The 19,712-nt window shown below is 41.3% G+C and overlaps 1 protein-coding gene across 1 annotated transcript; it reads left to right on the top strand.

Annotated features, from left to right (window-relative positions):
• Positions 1 to 1,528: 1,528 nt before the first annotated feature.
• On the top strand, positions 1,529 to 10,378 carry LOC132613073 (uncharacterized). The gene is made up of 5 exons (XM_060327129.1): positions 1,529 to 1,827; positions 2,006 to 3,334; positions 3,490 to 4,681; positions 9,146 to 9,564; positions 9,982 to 10,378. The coding sequence occupies exons 1-5, from the start codon at positions 1,529 to 1,531 to the stop codon at positions 10,376 to 10,378; spliced, it is 3,636 nt and encodes a 1,211-aa protein (XP_060183112.1).
• Positions 10,379 to 19,712: the final 9,334 nt, after the last annotated feature.

Here is a 19,712-nt window from a genome sequence, read left to right as displayed (position 1 = left end):
ATCAGTTTGGGGTGTGTGAAAGGGTGTACAGGCAAACAAATAGTCAAACCATTAATTAACACAAGTTCCCAAGTTAATTCTTGGGAAGACTAACAATCACCTTGAGAAAAGTGTGTCCAAGTTCCTAATTACCTCTTGGGAAAATGAGAAGTCAAGTGTGCAAGTCCCTAGTCATCTTTTGGGAAGACGAGAAGCTACATTGAAACTTGTAGTAATTAAATTCCAAGACAAGTTGGTCAAAGGATATTAATTAGTAAGACTTAGGGGTCTGCCTTGCACGTTTTAAGGGGGGTTGGGAAGCTTCTTAATCATTTCCTTGTGAAATAACTTCTAGCTAGTATCCATTGAGTAATTACCTACTCAAAGTTTACTAGTTCTTTAGCTATAACTTCTTTCGTGCTAATTCTTTTTAAACTTTTCTCGTTTTGATTCGTAGTGAATTGTTTGACTCAAGTGCGCCACATTTAAAGGATTCGTCCGACTATAGAGTCCCATAAACTCACTCTAATCCCGAAGAGGTAGCAGCCTCTTTGGTCTAATGAAGTGATCGAAAAAGAGTTGGTCAATTCTGAGAAAGCCAATTACAACAAGTTTGAGTGAACCAAACCTTTACATTATTGAGGGAACCGAGTGCCACCCAAATAAAATAAGGGAGTGAGTAAGGTGATTTCTAATCTTAACCCATTTCTTTAAGCTTTGTTGTGCAGGTACAATGGCAGGAGATGAAATTGTTGAAGAGGCACAAGGAGGAGTGACTATAGCCGACCTTGTGGCAGCAATGAACAACATGACAACTCAGTTGACGGCTAAGATAAACGGAGTGGAAACAAGGATGCAAGCCCTTGAACAAGGGGGAGCACCATTGGTTCCAGGGGACACCGGTTCTAGTACAATACCACCGAAGAAATTTAATGAGGTGGCCCTTCAACAAAGAATGAGGGAAGAAGCTACCCGTAATGCTCATGCTATGGGAATTCCTCAAGTTCCTAGAGTTCAAAATCCCATACTTCTGGATCCTCATATTCAAGTGCAAGTACCTCCTATGAGGGCAAGGAGAAATTTGGTCCAAGTTGATGAAAATGTTGAGGTCCATGACTTAGAACAAGCCGAAGATGAGTTGAATCAACAATATGTTCAGAGAGCCCAAGAACAAAGGGGCCAAAGGAGATATAGAGGAAGAGGAGGTCGAAGAGCATATGTTGGGAGAAATCTTGAGCATGATTATGGCAACCATGATGATTATCCGGATCTGGTCTGAGGGAATCAAGGTAGAAGGGATACTAATCTTAACAATGTTAAGATCACTATTCCACCATTTAAAGGAACTAGTGATCCGGACAAGTACATCGATTGGAAGATTCAGATTGAGAGAATATTTGACACAAATGAACTTTCGGAGGAGCGGAAAGCGATTTATGCCATTGCCTCTTTTGAAGGCTATGCTTCTACATGGTGGGAATCAGAAAAGCGAGTTCGGAGAAGACATGGTTTACCGGAACATCTTACTTGAGGACAATTGAAACATGTCATGGATGCTAAGTATGTCACTGCCAAGCATCGCCAAGAGCAACTCCGAAGGCTCTATGAATTGAAGCAGGGTTCTAAGACCGTAGAAGAGTCCTATGATGAGTTTGAGAAAGCAAGAATGGCTCTTGATCTTGAAAAAGGCGAGGAGCATCTTATCATCCGATTCAAAGCTGGGTTGAACCGAGAAATATCATCTCAATTGAGGTTACTCACTTACTATACTCTTGATGAGGTGTTCCAAGCGGCTATAGAGGCAGAAAAAAGGGGTCAAGGAGGACAAGACATTCAGATCAAGAGGAAGTGATAATACTACTCCGTGGAGTAGGGGTAAGGATTTGAAGAGTCCAAGTTCGAGTGCTAGTCATGATGTTAAAAGGCCACTTGAAAAGAATCCAACCAAATCTGAACCAAAGGACTCCGGAGGTAAAGCTCAACTCGATTCTCCTAGTGCTTCATCTATTCAATGTCATAAATGTAGGGGATATGGGCATATGGCCAAAGAGTGTCCTACTCGGAGGACCATGCTTATTCTTGATGATGGCACTGTTCAAGAACAAGAAAGTGAACCAGAAGATAGAAATGAAAAAGAACTTAATCATGATCTTGAGAAGCCGGAAGGAGAAGAGCAGGATGATCTGCCCGAAATGTTTCTTGTGGTGTGGAGAAACTTGAGCACAATAAGCTTGGAAAATGAAGAAGATATGCAAAGGGAGAATCTTTTTCATGCTAGGTGTAGGGTAAAGGGGAAGGTTTGTTCATTGATTGTGGATGGAGGAAGTTGTGCTAATGTTGCTAGCCAAACTTTGGTTGAGCAATTGAAACTGCCTACATTGAAACATTCCCGACCCTACCGGTTACAATGGCTCAATGAGTGTGGTGAATTGCGAGTTACAAAGCAGGTTTTGGTTAAGTTCAAGATAGGATCTTACCAAGATGAGGTAAAATGTGATGTGGTACCAATGCAGGCATGCCATTTACTTTTGGGAAGGCCATGGCAATATGACAGAGCTGTGATTCATGATGGCCGAGCCAACACATATAAAGTTCAAAGTGAAGGTAAGAGTCTCATACTCAAGCCTTTGTCACCAAAGCAAGTGATAGAAGATTATCGTCGGATGAAGGAGTTGAAGGAAGCGGCTAAAGGTAAGGCTAGTATTGTGACCAATCCTAAGTCCACATCACCACTGCTGGGTAACGAAAAGGTATGTGCAATCATGCAACCGGGAGAGTACTTTAAAGGTAACGATGAAAACAAAATGATGATTTGCCTAGTGCTTAAAGGTATTCTCTTGAGTGATAGTGATGATTTGTTTAATGCTAATCAATTTTCAAGTTTTGTTGAGAATCTTTTGCAAGATTTTGTGGATGTATTTCCCGAGGAGATGCCAAGTGGACTGCCTCCCTTGAGAGGAATTGAGCATCAAATAGATTTTGTGCCCGGATCCCAAATTCTGAACAAACCAGCCTATAGGTGTAATCCGGAAGACACCAAGGAACTCCAAAGGCAGGTTGATGAGCTCTTAAGCAAGGGGTTGGTGCGGAACAGTTTAAGTTCGTGCGCCGTTCCGGTCATACTTGTGCCAAAGAAAGACGGAACATGGAGAATGTGCGTCGATTGTAGAGCCATCAACAAGATCACGGTAAAGTATCATCATCCTATTCCTAGGTTAGAATACATGTTAGATGAGTTAAGTGGTTCTTGTTGGTTTTATAAAATTGATCTTAGGTCCGGCTACCATCAAATCTGGATGAAACCGGGTGATGAATGGAAGACCTCATTCAAGACCAAGTTTGGTCTCTATGAATGGTTAGTGATGCCATTTGGCCTCTCTAACGCACCGAGTACTTTCATGAGATTGATGAATCATGTGCTTAAACCATTCATGAATAGGTTTGCTGTTGTTTATTTTGATGACATTCTTGTGTATAGTAAACTGTGGATGAACATGTTGATCACTTAAGGCAAGTCTTTGAGGTTTTGAGAAAAGAGAAATTGTATGCTAATTTGAAAAAGTGTGCCTTTTGTGTTGAACGTGTTGTTTTTCTTGGTTTTGTTGTGAGTGCTAGTGGCATTGAAGCCGATGAGTCAGAAGTAGAAGCTATTAGGGATTGGCCTACCTCGTCTAGTGTTACTCAAGTGAGAAGTTTTCATGGGTTGGCTAGTTTTTATAGGAGGTTTGTGAAAGATTTTAGCACCATAGCAGCGCCTTTGACTGAGTTGATAAAGAAAGAACAACCGTTTGTTTGGGAAGAGTCCCAAGAGAGAGCATTTAAGGAGTTGAAACATAGGCTTAGTTCTGCCCCATTGTTACAACTACCCCACTTTAGTAAGACCTTTGAGATTGAGTGTGATGCTTCAGGGGTCGGGATAGATGGAGTACTAATGCAAGAGGGGAAGCCTATAGCTTATTTCAGTGAGAAACTTAAGGGGGCAGCTTTGAACTATTCGACATATGATAAAGAGTTGTTCGCCTTAGTGAGAGCTTTAGCCTATTGGCAGCATTACTTGTGGCCGAAAGAGTTTGTGATTAGAAGTGACCATGAGTCTTTGAAACATCTTAGAGGCCAAGAGAAGCTGAATAAGAGACACGCTAAGTGGGTTGAGTTCATGGAGAGTTTTCCCTATGTGATTCATTACAAGAGAGGCAAAGAGAATGTAATGGCCGATGCCTTATCTAGAAAGTTTTCCCTAGCTACCACTTTGACTTCTAGACTTCTAGGATTTGAGAGCATAAAGTCTATGTATGAGCACGATCATAAATTTAAGAGCATTCGTGAGGATCTAGTGAGTCGGGAGCAGGTAGAGAAATATCAGTGGCATGATGACTATCATTTTAAGAATGGGAGGGTGTGCATACCCATGTCCTCGTGGAGGGAGTTACTGATTCGTGAGACACATTGTAGAGGTTTGATGGGTCATTTTGGGGTGGATAAGACCTTAGGTATTATTGAGGAACAGTTGTTTTGGCCTAAGATGAGGCGAGATGTGATGCAATTTTGTGGTGCTTGTTTGGAATGTAAGCGAGCTAAGTCTAGGTCCAGTCCCCATGGTTTGTATACCTTTTTACCAGTTCCTACTAGCCCGTGGACTGATATATCTATGGATTTTGTTAGGGGTTTACCTCGTTCTAGGGCTGGTCATGATAGTATCTATGTTGTTGTGGATAGATTTTCTAACAGTCTTGGAATGAAAATAAGGTACCCTCCACCTGATATGTTCTTCTCTCAGTCTGGAAAAGATGTGAGCCCATCCCCTTTTACCTTGAACCCCATAAGGCATAGCAGCGACTCCCAAATCATCCTCTCTCAGGGCTGGATCTCGGCGGGTAGATAAACCATTCTTATCTAAATGCTTAAGTATCCACCATTGGACTAAGAGGTTGCAACCCTGGAAATAATAATAATGGTTGCGACACTCTCCCAAAGCTCGGTATATATCTAATAGGATAATAGGGATGATGTCAAAATATTTGGTAAGCCCATTTGTTGTTACTCCCTTAAGAACAGCATGGACAACAAAGACAACTCGAGTGTCAATAGCTAGGGAGGAATTTATTGAAAATACCATGGTTCCGAGTAGACAGGTGATATAGGCTAGTGTTTGGTTGGCTTCCCAGGATTGGAGTGAAGAAAACTCAAAGATGTGGTTCTTGTACCCCTGTTTGGATGAATACCTCTCATATAACTCTCTAAAGGCTATAATGGGTCCCTGTGCCCAATCGGCTTTGTTAACAGCAAACATGTATTTGATTTCTTTTGGGGTAGGTTTGTGAAGGATAAGGATATTTTGAGCTAATTTCTTTTTGGATCTGTTATCACTTCCTACGCTTTCCAAGACATCTCTAATGTCTTCTAGGGTGAGAGTTAGCTCTATCTCCCCAAATATGAATACCATTCTGTCGTTGTCCCCATAACCAGTAATAATCTCCAGCAGACCCAGATCCCCAGTCATATCCATCAATGAAGTCAGATGCCCTATACAACCTTTTATCTCTTTCTTCTGATAACTAGTCAAACCTTCCCACCATATCATTAAACCTGGTGGTGGACCCACAACCATATCAAATTGCACATTAGGAGACATCTGCAAGACAGAACGCTGTTAGTTCCCCGCCCCTAGGAACAGTAATTTATTTCACACATGACACAATAATGCTTCCAAATAGCAAATAGTTGGATGCAGTGTCTTCAAGTTTTTACACCATCTGAACACAATAAGGTATTTTTCCTGTCCGATTCAGGTAGGTCTGAGATACCCAAACCAGTCTATGGTCAGTATGTGCTGTATCAGTAGGGATTTGGTTTCACTCTACGCTAATTATTCTAGAGTGGTTTTCAAACGAATAGCACAGGTTACCCAAGCGGGCAAGCTGGAGGTGGGCTCTCTAAGGCTGTGGGATGACCGCATGCCCACTTGACCTTAGAGACCTCCAAAGAATATAATAAAAGGTTTTTTTAGTGAAGGATGACCACATCTCATCCCGTGTCGTCATCCTTAAATAAAATGTAAAATAAATGTCAGGAGTGCCGGAGTATGCATACATGAATGACAGTTATATTTTGCGAAAAATTAAACATATAAACAATTTATATCACTTAAACAATTTATATCATACAAACACACAAATTATTGGAACCCTTATAGTTAGAACCTTAAATTTTCCCCAGTAAAGTCGCCATCTGTAGCGGTTCTATTTTTTATTTGCACTTGCCTCATTTAAAAAAGGGAAGTGTCCCGGAGAAGTACGGTTGTCAATCGTACTGGGAAAAAGGAAAAAAATATATACTTCTATGTGGATGGTGCTCTAAATGGTTTTATTTTTAGAATCGCCACCTAATTTTTAGGAAATTAGGAAAAACCAATCCGAAAAGGGTTCATTTAAAGCAATTTAGTTTTAAAAGAATCCTAATCTAACCAAAGTATGGGTAAGGGTTCTGGTGATCCCCCGGAGAAGGTGTTAGGCACCCCGGTATTAAGGAACCGTAACATACGGTTGACCTACGGGTTCTAATAGTATGTCTATGTAAATATAAATTGGCTGTGATAAAAAATAGTTTTTGTTTTATATTTCTGCAAATAGAAATTAGTCATTTATGCAACAAAAAAAATCACGTTTCAAGAATCAAAAGTAGTAAAAAATTTTGCCAAAAATTGGGCGTTTAGGGTATCGGACTAGAACACTCAGGCTAATACCCGAAGGCTCTTTGTAATGACCCTTCTGATCGTTATGGAAAATTAGAACTCCATTGGGAATTCCGAGGCCACGGTTGTATTCGTAGGCCATTATTTTGTATATATGCATGTTTTTTTTAGTGTTTTTGAGGCCTTGGATGAAATGTGGGGTGACAGGGGGAAAAACTGGACAAAAGTCAAGCTCACTGCCCAAAATATACCATTGCGGCGGTATCGCTATGGCGGTACTTGGACTGCTGCCAGCAGCCATCCATTTTCCTAGGTGGCCGCTGTAGCGGGCACGATACTGCTATGGCGGCACCGCTATAGCAGTGGATGGACCTCCATAGCGGTCACAGTGATTTCGGGGTAGGCTGCTATAGCGGTCACTTGATCGCCATAGCGGCGTGATGCCTGCTGTAGCGGTCGACGTAAAATAGTAGCCCGACTTTTATATACTTAGTTTTATTTTCTCTTTTTACAAAACACCAACACATTTCCCAACAAGCACCTAGGGTGAATTTTCAAACTAGGGCAAGATACTTTGAGAGGTATGTTCCTTTTATTTTCATTCTATCATTCCATTCTCCTTCATTATTGTAATCCTCTTCATGGGTCTTTAATGGTGAAATTGAAATAGAAACCCTAGAATGTTAATAAAACTTCTAAACTTGATGGGTTATGGTTATTATCGCTTAGTTATCATCTAAATGCATTGGTTAGTTGCTCTTGATCATAAATTGAACATTTAGAGACATAAACTAAGTTATTGGAGACCTAGGGTTCTATAAAAATGGTATCTTTACCATACAAATTGTTTGTAATGGGAATGTTGATAGATGATTGTTATAAATTGATGATTAATGATTATTAAGGGCTTTGATAGGTTGTTTATCACCTAGAAAATCATCCACCCCTTGGAATGGGGGTAAGGGAAGGGTATTCTTGCTTGGTACTTATGAATTGAGTATTGTGACTTATTGAGCCTTCTATTTCTAGACTTTGAGCGTTTTGAGGCTTTGAGGAAAGGAAAGGTTGTAGCAAAGTGACTTGCATTATTCCAGCTCTACTCTGAGGTAGGTTACAGTCTACTTGGTTTAGACTTTGGTTAGTTGATTGTATGTTTTGTGATTTTCTTAGGAGAAAGTATGTCTAGTTTTCATACGTGATATTGTGTGGCTAAACTCCTATGTGAATGCAAATTGTGTGTTTGTGTAGGCTTCGTGCCATTTTTCTGAGTGATTAAATCTGTAGTAGATGTACTGTGATGAGAAGCTAATATAATCTTCTCGATGGTATTGTGACAAAAAATGATAAGCTGAGTATTGATACTGAAATGTAAGAAACACTATTCTATAAGAGGGATGGAAAGGCACACATGTTACCTAGATTATGGGCTCGTGGTCCGAGGATAGTTTCGAAAACGAGAGGTACATTGATATGTCCCGCGTCCGAGGTTCGTTCCGAAGCGGAGATTTGTGCTCGGGTCTGAGGAGTATTCCAGAACGAGTAGTACATGGACACCATGGGTCCCTTGCAGGTCATGACTACTGAACAATGACATCAGTTGGCATGTGTGTACAACGAGTGAGATTATTGTGGTAAACGTGTTTCCGTGTGGCTTCCGTTGATTGTGATTCTTACTATCTTGGTGATTTGATTGTGATTATCCTTGATTGACCAGTTGTGTTTATTGATAATCATGTCGGTTGACTGTCTTGTTTATTCTATTGATTTGATGAAATATGCATGATACTAATCTTAGTCGGCCTATGATATCTACCGGTACATAGTGTTTGTACTGATACTACCTTGCTGCATTATTTTGAGTGCAGATTGTGATACAGAGATCGCTACTCGCCCTCACATCTAGCTTGGAGGATGTTTGCTGACAGATTTTAGGGTGAGCTCCTTCCCATGCCAGGCCGCTTGAAGATCTTCCTTCTATGATGTCTTTTCGTACTCTGGACATTATGCTTATTTATTTGTTAGACTTCAGTTCTTAGACATGTTTTAGATTAGAGTCCTGTACGATGACTTTCGGATTTTTGGAAATTTGTAATAGTTAGAACTTCGGCACTTATTTCAGTATTCTATGGCATGACATATTTTGTTTGTTTGATACGTGAATGAGTATAATTCGTTTGACTTGGCTAATATAAAATCGAATATAATTGAATAGGTGTCTCGTGTGTTGGTTCGCCCACTAGGATTTAGTTGGGTGTCAGTCATGGCGGATTAGGTCGTGACAAAGTTGGTATTAGAGCTTTAGGTTCGTCGATCTCGTCGTATAAGGACATGTCTAGTAGAGTCTTGCGGATCGGTATAGAGACATTAGTACTTATCTTCGAGATGCTATCGGGCACTAGGAAAACTCCCTTTTCTTTCTTTCTTTCGTGCTACTTGTTTCCAATTGGTACCTGACTATCCTTCGTTCTTTCACAGATGGCGAGAACACGCGCTGCAGCTGCTAGAGGTAGAGGTGTAGCTAGAGGAACTGGCAGAGGGTCGGCCCCAGCTGGGGGCGGCGTCCAAATGGTTTACCCCGTGCCTCCAGTGGTTCCTAACGAGACAGCGGGAGATGCAGCCGCACCAGCCCATCCCGCAGCAGTACCAGTTCCACCAGGAGCTGCAGCTACTCAGGGTATACCAGACGCTATGGCACAGGTGCTGAATTGGTTGCATGGGTTAGCACAGGTCGGAGCTATACCAGCAGGTAGGGGTAGCAGCCCAGGTCCGAACAGAGCGCAACCTCCGAGGGTTCAGAATGCAGCAGCAGTGGCACCTCGCTTGGAGAAAGTTTCAAGTTTTGAGGCCTTCCCGAGGCCAGTTATGACTGGCGAGGAACATGATCTATTTTGGAGGTTTACTAAAATAAAGCCTCCTGTGTTCTGAGGTACTGAGTCAGAGAACGCATATGAGTTCATCATCGATTGTCATGAGAGGCTGCATAAGATGGGGGCCGTGGATAAGTACGTGGTAGAGTTTGTGACCTTCCAGTTCTTGGGTGATGCCAAGCTTTGGTGGAGGGCTTATGTGGAGTGTAGGCCAGCTGGGTCTCCTCCGTTAACGTGGGTTCAGTTGTACTCTGTGTTTCTAGATAAGTACGTTCCACGTACTCTGAGGGACCAAAGAAAGGATGAGTTCACTACTATTGATCAGGGGAACTCGTCGGTTGTTGTGTATGAGTCCCGTTTCCACTCCTTATCCCATTATGCTCTTCCGTTGCTGCCCACTGAGGGGGAGAGGATACTGCGGTTCGTGAAGTGATTGAACACCAGGCTTCAGTTATCGACTTTTCAGCTTGTGGCTACTAGGGTTTCATTTCTGGAGATAGTGGAGCATGTCCGTATTATTGAGGGTATTAGGCAGGAGAGTCATGCAAAGCAGGTAGAGAAGAAGGCCCGTAGGTGTGGAATGTTCAGCAACTCCTTCTCAAGGGGTCAGAGTTCACAGGTATACTTAGGGCGTCCGGTTCCGTCCGCGACGCAAGTGTCGGCTGGTGACCCATCAGGGGTAAATTATCAAGCTTCCGGTCAGCATGGAGGCTATACTGCCTCATCAGATTTTGTTCAGCGGCCTACGCTGGACCGTGCTTGCTTCGAGTGTTGTGAGATGGGGCATATCAAGAGGTATTGCCCCAGACTTAGACAGAATGGGCAGAGTACCCAGTATTAGGCTTCCCGAGCTCCATTTGCACCAGATTGTGGAGGCAAGAACCGCGCACCAGCAGGGAAGGGCGGCCACACTGCGGGTAGGGGTAGTGCCTAGCCTAACCGAGGCAGTCCTCAGGCAGGTAGAGGCGAACAGTAGCCCGGCAGGGGCGGGGCTCAGACTAGTAATAGTAATCGCGGTGGTTCACAGGCGACGGGAGGGTGCGGTCATTTGTGCGCCTTTCTAGGTAGACCTGAGGCTGAGGCCTCCGATGCGGTTATCACAGGTACTATCTCAGTTTATCACCGTATGGCTTCTGTTTTGTTTTATCCGGGCTCTACCTTTTCCTATGTACCTACCTATTTTGCTGTGGACCTGGATATGATGTATGATACTCTTGACACCCCTATTTATGAATCTACTCCTGTTGGGGACTCTATGGTGATGGATAGCTTTTACCCTACGTGTGCAATTACTTTTATGGGGTATAGTACTTGGGCGGATTTGATGATTTTAGACATAGTAGACTTCGATGTCATTTTGGGTATGAGTTGGTTTTCCCCGCATTATGCTATACTTGATTGTCATTCTAAGACCGTTACACTAGCCATGCCCGGGGCACCTAGACTCGAATGAAAGGGTAACTTTAGTCCCCTCCCTATGAAAGTAATATCCTTTGGGTTGCCTAGCTTATCTGGCACATATCCGTGACACCAATGCAGATACTTCATCCCTTGATTCGGTTCCAGTGGTACGCGAGTTTGCGGATGTATTCCCGGCGGACTTGCCTGGTATGCCACTGAATCATGACATTGACTTCAGGATTGATTTAAACCCAGGGACTCGTCTTGTCTCTATCCTACCTTATAGAATGGCGCCAGCAGAACTCAGGAAGTTGAAAGAGCAGTTGCAAGATCTTCTGAGTAAGGCGTTTATTCGCCGAGTGCCTCTCCGTAAGGTGCTCCTGTGTTGTTTGTTAAGAAAAATAATGGGTCCATGCGCATGTGTATTGGTTACCATCAACTGAATAAGGTGACTGTCTGAAACAAGTATCCCATTCCCCGTATTGATGACTTGTTTGATCAGTTACAGGGAGCTTCTGTGTTCTCTAAAATTGATTTAAGGTCAAGGTACCATCAGTTGAAGATTCGAGCAGAGGATGTTCCAAAAATCGCTTTTCGGACCAGGTATGGGCACTATGAGTTCTTGGTTATGTCTTTTAGGCTTACAAATACCCCAGCTGCGTTCTTGGATTTGATGAACATTGTGTTTAAGCCCTATTTAGACTCATCACTAATAGTGTTCATTGATGATATCCTGGTGTACTCTAGGAGTAAGGAAGAGCATGAGAAACATTTGAGAATTGCTCTTGGGGGCATTGTGAGAGAAGGAGTTGTATGCTAAATTCTCCGAGTGTGAATTCTGGTTTTCTTCTATGTCTTTCTTGGGGCATGTTATTTCGGAAAAGGGTATTATGGTGGATCCTCAGAAATTCAGGCAGTCAGGGAATGGGCTAGGCTAACATCAGAAACCTGGGGGTACACTGCAGAGGATGCCCATTCCTGAGTGGAAGTGGGAAAGAATAGTTATGGATTTCGTGGTGGGTCTTCCAAAGACTTTAGGGAAGTTTGAATCTATTTGGGTTACTGTTGACAGGTTTACTAAGTCTGCCCATTTTATTTCGGTGAAGATAACTTATGATATGGAGAAATTGGCTAAAGTCTACATTCGTGAGGTGCTTAGACTTCACGGGGTTCCAATCTCCATTGTGTCTGACAGGGGCACCACGTTCATATCCAGGTTTTGGGAGTGTTTGCACGAGTAGTTGGGTACGAAGTTAGATCTTAGCACAGCCTTCCACCCTCAGACTGACGGGCAGTCTGAGCGGACTATTCAGGTTCTTGAGGATATGCTTCGTGCGTGTATGATAGATTTTGGTGGGCATTGGGATCAGTTCTGTTACACCTCGAAAAATTTCATGTCGTTGTGCGGTGAATAGACTAACGTAAGTTAAGGTGTATATGATGTCCCTACTAGTACGAAGGGATACTTGATGATTCTAATTAAGATTCCAAAGACATTTGAGGGAAGAGAAGAAATCTTATTGGAGAAAGTTAAGGTAGAGAATATCTTACCCCGAACACAACGTACCAGCAGGTATTCTTGATGATTTACGGGGTTAGAAGTTGAACAAATCGAATCGACGCCATCTGAATGGATTCAGGAAAATTTGCAGACACCAGTTAGTGTCGACGGGTGGTCGATATGTCAACGGACCGTCACTATGCACCGTCAATGTGTTTCTGCAAACTGAAATCTGCAGGCGCAAATTGACGGGACAAGTCGACGGACCGTCGACACGTCAACTGGACCGTCGAACCGCCTATTTGAAATTTTCTGGTTCCAGCTATAAATAGACGACCTTTGTTCATAATTTTTCATATTTCACTTCTCTCCAGTCCTGAAAACTCTAGAATACTCTACATATCATATTATCACAAATCCAAGAGGAATTAAGGAGTAAGCACCAAGAAATTAGTAGAATCAAGTGCAAGGATGTTCACTAGGGCTTGTGGAAATCAAGAATCTCTTTGGTATTGAAGTAGGGTTTCTCTCAAGTGGAGTATTTTCATCCAAATCCCATTCTTATGTGATCAAAGGTGAGTTTCACATTTTATTCATGTTATTAAGAATATTGAGTGGTGGAAAGACTTGGATTATGGAAAAAAGTAGAGTATGAAGTTCAAATATGGAAATAGTGGAACTTTTCAATGGTAACCTGACTTGAAATTTAGTTCTTGACATGTTATGAGTACAATCTTGTGATGAATAATACAAATGATGTTAAAGGAGTATTATTATGAGAATATATATGGTATTATGTCATAGTTTTGGTTATGGATGACATTGGAAGGCATTGTAAGGATTGAATAATGTTTAACTTGAAGAAGTCTATTGATTATGGTGCCTTGGGTGTTGTTAATGATGTTTGGGAGTCGTTTATTACATGGAGAAAGTTGTAGAAACAAAGGAAACACTACCCAATTTTCGTTAGCCCTTAGGTTTTTTAGTTGAGGCCTAAGTATGTTTCTGGTTATCTAATCTTTCTACGAATTCTCTTGAATGTAGAATCATCAGCGTGGAAGGAGAATGCTAGTTGTTGAGGAGACGTGAAGGTATGTAAGGCTAGTCCCTTCTTTTCTAAGGCATGATTCTTATAACATGATTTCCTCTATCTTTTCATGACCTCCTTACATTCCGAAAGTTACAAGTCTATGATCATTAAGAACTTCCCATGAGATATGGATAAGAGATCTGTTATGATAATGTCTATAATAATGATGATTCTATGTCCTGAGATTCTAAAGCTTATGCAAAGATGCTATTATGAGATTAATGATCTTGATGGATGATTTCCTTGGTTGTTATTCATCATTGACAGTTTCACCTCATAATGCTATTTCCTTTGAGGTGAGACATGAGGATTATGACTGTTCCATAAGATAATCGGAGGTTACCGACCTTATGTCACTTTCAATAGAATTATGACTTTTACTTGAGCTCTTATGCATGCTTTATGTTAAGTATATGATGATTATTACACCGTGCCTATTTGGCCGGACATGACACCACTTCGGTGGGCGGCTTATGGATAATGATAACACCGTGCCTATTTGGTCGGACATGACACCACTTCGGTGGGAGGCTTATGGATAATGATAACACCGTGCCTATTTGGCCGGACATAACACCACTTCGGTGGGCGACTTATGGATAATGATAACACCGTGCCTATTTGGCCGGACATGACACCACTTCGGTGGGCGGCTTATGGACAATGATAACACCGTGCCTATTTGGCCGGAAATGACACCACTAGTGCGCGGCATGAGACGATTACCCAGAACGCGGGCTAATGATGTTATTGATTCAGACAATTTATGTGCATATGTGTGATATGCTTTAAAGGTAAATGTAAGCATGCATAATTCCGCCTCAAGAGGCAAGTAGTTACAATTACCCTTTCTTCTCATGCTTCCTATACTTTTTTATTATGTTATCATATATGCCTTACATACTCAGTACATTGTTCGTACCGACTTACTTTTCTTTTATGGACGCTGTGTTTATGCCCACAGGTAGACAGGGAGACGGTACAGATTCATAAGAGCCTATCAGCAGCTACACAGGAGCACTTCACTCCTCCGGAGGTGCTATTTATTGGTATTCTTCTGTGTACACATTTGGGGCATGGCGGGGTCCTGTCCCGTCCTTATGATCTTAACATTCTAGTAGAGGCTCGTAGATATATATATGTGTGGGTAGTAGGTGCTATGTGATCTTATTAGTTTATATTCTGTATATCATTTTTAGCCTTATGGGCCTATGTATGCACCCATGTTTTGAGAGATATTTGGAGAGTGTTTCATAATGAGTCTAGTGTTGAGAATGATGTATGTTCAGGCTGAGTATGATAGACAGCATGATGAGTGGTGCTCAGTAGTCAGCTCTGGGTACCCGTCATGGCCCACTAGTTAGGTCGTGACAAGTTCTTGCCTTTGGCCGAGTTTGCCTACAATAATAGCTATCACTCGAGTATTGATATGACCTCAGTTGAGGCATTGTATGGAAGAAGGTGTAGGTCTCCTATTGGATGGTTTCATGTGTTCGAGGTGAGGTCGTGGGGTACCGATCTTCTGAGAGAGTCCCTAGAGAAGGTGAAGGTAATTCAAGCCAAGCTTTTGTCAGCACAGAGTAGACAGAAGGAATATGCGGACCGCAAAGTCCGAGATCTTACGTTCGAGAAAGTAGAGCAAGTGCTGTTGAAGGTCTCACCCATGAAGGGTGTGATGAGGTTTGGGAAGAAGGGCAAGCTTAGCCCGAGGTACATTGCTCCGTTTGAGATTCTCAAACGTGTGGGAGAAGTGGCTTACAAGTTGGATTTACCTCCCGGTCTTTCAGGCGTTCATCCAGCATTCCATGTGTCGATGTTGAAGAGGTACCACGGCAATGGTTCCTACATAATCCGTTGGGATTCGGTTTTGTTAGATGATAATTTGTCGTATGAGGAAAAGCCCGTTGCTATCTTAGACAGGGATATTCGCAAATTGAGGTCCAAGGAAATAGCTTCTGTGAAAGTTGAGCGGACGAATCGCCCAGTGGAAAAAGCTACTTGGGAAACAGAATCTGATATGCGTAGCAAATACCTTCAGTTTTTCGCCGAGTCAGGTAACTCCTCCCTAGATTTCTCACCCTTGTCCATTCGGGGATGAACGGTGTTTTAATTAGTATTTGGTGTAATGACCCTTCCGGTCGTTATGTGAAATTAGAACTCCATTGGGAATTCCGAGGCCATGGTTGTATTCGTAGGGCGTCTTTGTGTATATATGCATGTTTGTTTTGTGTTTTTGAGGCCTTGGATGAAATGTGGGGTGATAGGGGGAAAAACTGGACAAAAGTTGAGCTCACTGCCCAAAATATACCGCTATGGCGGTGGGAGTACCGCTGCCGCGGTACCGCTATGGCTGTACTTGGACCGCTGCCAGCGGCCATCCATTTTCCTTGGTGGCCGCTATGGCGGGCACAGTACTGCTATGGTGGCACTGCTATAACGGTGGATGGACTGCCATAGCGGTATATTTTGGGCAGTGAGCTCGACAGATACCGCTACTCGCCCTCACATCTAGCTTGGAAGACGTTTGCTGACAGATTTTAGGATGAGCTCCTTCCCATGCTAGGTCGCCCGAAGATCTTCCTTCTATGATGTCTTTTCGTACTATGGACATTATGGTTATTTATTTCTTAGACTTCAGTTCTTAGACATGTTTTAGATTAGAGTCCTGTATGATGACTTTCGAATTTCGAGAAATTTGTAATTGTTAGAACTTCCGCACTTATTTCAGTATTCTATGGCATGACATATTTTGTTTGTTTGATGCGTGAATCAGTATAATTCGTTTGACTTGGCTAATATAAAATCGGATATAATTGAATAGGTGTCTCATGTGTTGGTTCGCCCACTAGGATTTAGTTGAGTGTCAGTCATGGCGGGTTGGGTCGTAACACTCTCAGCCTAAACCCGTCAACCGGTTCGGGTTAACCGGTTCAAATCGGTAACCGGACCGGTAAAACCGGAACCGGTTAACCGTATATTAACTACCTGTTCCGGTTTCTATTGTTTTGGAACCGGAACCGGATAGGTTAAACCGGAACCGGACCGGTTAAACCGGTAAAACCGAAACCGGACCGGTTAAATCGGTAAAACCGGTCGATTTAATTATTTTTTTAATTGTAGCCGTTGGGCTGCTAATTTGGACCGTTGGGCAACAGTCCATTTGCAAAAATGGTCGTTACCAAACGGTCCCAAACCCATTCCTCCCCCCCCCCCCCCCCCCCCAACCCCCCAAACTTTTTTTTAACACTTTAACCCATCCCCCACCCCTATATAAACCCCTCTCCATTTCCATTTTAATCCATACCAATTCACTCTTCTCTTTCTCTCAAATCTCCATCTCTCAATTATAGTTACTTTGCAACAATTAGCCACTTTAAATTTCTCTCAAATAAATGTTATAAAGTCTTATTATAGTTTCAATTATTAATTTTGCAATTATAATATTGTTGGTGGATTTGGTGATTTTGCAACAATCCGAAGTAGCTTTGGTGGATTTGCAATTCTAGCCGCCTTTACTTTGTTGGAAATTAGTCCGACAATTTGGTACCTTCATTCCAACTCTATCTTTATTTTTTGCAATTTAATTTACGCAATTTAATTTGTTGCAATTTATTTTCTTGTAATTTATTTGAGTGTGATTTAAATTAATTCTATTTAATAATGGAGAAGAGATTTAGGCGTGGTGCCGATAGTAGTGGTATTGTTAGGGGTGGGCTTAATGAGGAAACATTTGTGGAAGAAACACCTAATTTAGGTATTGATGTTGGTGGAAATAATCCACTTTTAGGTCATGAGGCAATGCAACAACATTATACCGACACTTTTAATGAAATTGATGATGATGATGATGATGAAACACGAGCCCCCGAAAATCCCATAGGAGATACATGTCCTGCACAATCACATACACAAGACAAACCACCTAGAACTCGTAAGCCAACTGCTAAAATTTGGAAATTGATGACTAAGGATAGGGAAAGCCAAACAGTTAGATGTACCCTATGTGAATAAGTATTTGCTTTTAGGCAAGGAACTAGTAAGGATGGTGGAACGGGTACACTAAATGGTCATATGAGAAAGAAACATATGGATGTTTGGGGAGAGCAAACGGGTTCAAATGTGGGGGGTATTCAAATGACGATAGACCCACGAACCGGTAAAATTTTTAAGTATGACAAGAAAAAAGAGCGTGTAGAAATAGCTAAAATGGTAGCTTATGACTGTTTACCATTTTTCTTTCTTTTGGGTTTGGGGTTTGGGTTTGTTAATTACATTCAACGTTGTTATAATCCGTTATTTGAGGGTATTCCTAGAAGTACTTGTAGAGCGGATGTTATAGATTTGTATAAAAAAATATAAATTTTATTTGCGCCATGTAGTTAATTCTTTAAATTGTAATGTTTCTCTTACCGCTGATTTGGGTCTTAGTCTTAACAAGTTAGATTTTTTTGCTATTACATGTCATTGGGTTGATGACAATTGGGTTATGCAAACAAGAATTATATCTTTTTTATATGATGAAGGAAAAGGTCGTCACGATGGAAAAATTTTAGCGGATTCAATGTCTACTATTATGAGATTTTTTAACATTTATAGAAAAACACTTTGTATTGCTTTAGATAATGCTTCTAATAATACAAAGGCGATTGGTCTTTTAAAAAGAGAATTAAACCCTCCGCTAAAAAACATTTTTCATGTGAGATGTAGTTGTCACATTTTAAACTTAATTGTTAAAGATGGTCGTGTGTGTTTTGACGATTCTATTCAAAAAGTTAGAGATGCGGTTGTGTTTCTTTTTTGTAATGCTAATAGGGGAAGACTTAGAGATTTTAAGAATTGTTGTGTGGAAAGTAACCTTAGAACTAGAAAAATTCAAGTAGAAATTGAGACTAGGTGGAATTACACTTACATTATGCTACAACAAGCACATGATTATAGGATTCCCATATACCAAGTTCACAACAAATATAATATTAATAATGATGATTGGTTAAATTTTACGCATTGGAAAAATGTTAAGGAATGTGTTGAACTCTTAGAAAATTTTTATAATGCAACTCTTGCTTTTTCTAAACAATTATATCCCACGGTAACCGGAATTTTAGCCTACTTAGCGAAAATAGCTAGAGTTTTACAAGAGTATAAATATAAACCCAGTTATCAAGCGGCTATTTTTTATATGACAACAATTTAAGAAGTATTGTTTTCCCATCCCAACTTTATTTATATTGGGTTCTCTTTTAAATCCTTGTTTAAAAGTGTCTTATACTAGAGCATTGGTTGGTCAAATTTATACATTTTTAGAAATTGAAGAGGGAGTTCAACCATCTTTAGCTGAAGCTGAACTCGCTATTGATGCCGAGTTTAGAAAAGTTTTTACTCATTATTCTAATTTGGAAGAACATGCTACACCCGTTGCTCCACGCCCTACTACTTCTCAAAGTAGCAAAAAGGGCTTATCAGGTTTGTCGCATTTAAAAGTTTTACATTCATAGCCAACTCCTTCTTGTAGTGCAAACTTTGATGAATATAACTTTTATTTGATGCAGCCAAATGTGGATATCAAGGAACTAGATGAGTTGGACGTCTTAGCATGGTGGAAGAAATACAAGACAAGTCATCCGATACTCTCAAGAATGGCTCGAGATATCCTTACTGTCACGACCCAACTAGGGGCCGTGACGGGTACCCGGGGCTAACCACCGAGCACCACTCATTCTACTACTTATCATGCTCATTTACATTCTTTTATCACATTCATACTTAGATTATAAGGAAATCATCTTTCATTTGAAGATATAAATACTTTTATATATATAAGCCTCTTGGCCATCAAAAGGATAATATGCATATATACAGTAGTAATCTCGTGAGACCATATAACCCACACTGCGTATCTACGAGCCGCTACTGGAGTGCTAGGCATAGAGACGGGACAGGACCCCGTCGTACCCCAAAATATATATATATATATATATATATATATATATATATATATATATATATATATATATATATATATATATAATTGTACACAAAAGAATAATCAAGCACCTCCGGAACAAAGGAGTGCTTTGAATCAGCTAGCAGCTACTACAGATCTGGGTCAAGCTCTCCTCCCTGTCTACCTGTGGACATGAACACAGCGTCCAAAGAAAACGGACGTCAGTACGAACATTGTAC

This window comes from Lycium barbarum, chromosome 10 (genome assembly GCF_019175385.1).
Source record: "Lycium barbarum isolate Lr01 chromosome 10, ASM1917538v2, whole genome shotgun sequence".
NCBI classification, from domain to species: domain Eukaryota; kingdom Viridiplantae; phylum Streptophyta; class Magnoliopsida; order Solanales; family Solanaceae; genus Lycium; species Lycium barbarum.
The sequence above is the reverse complement of the archived record's forward strand: the minus strand, read 5'-3'. Positions and strand labels throughout refer to the sequence as shown.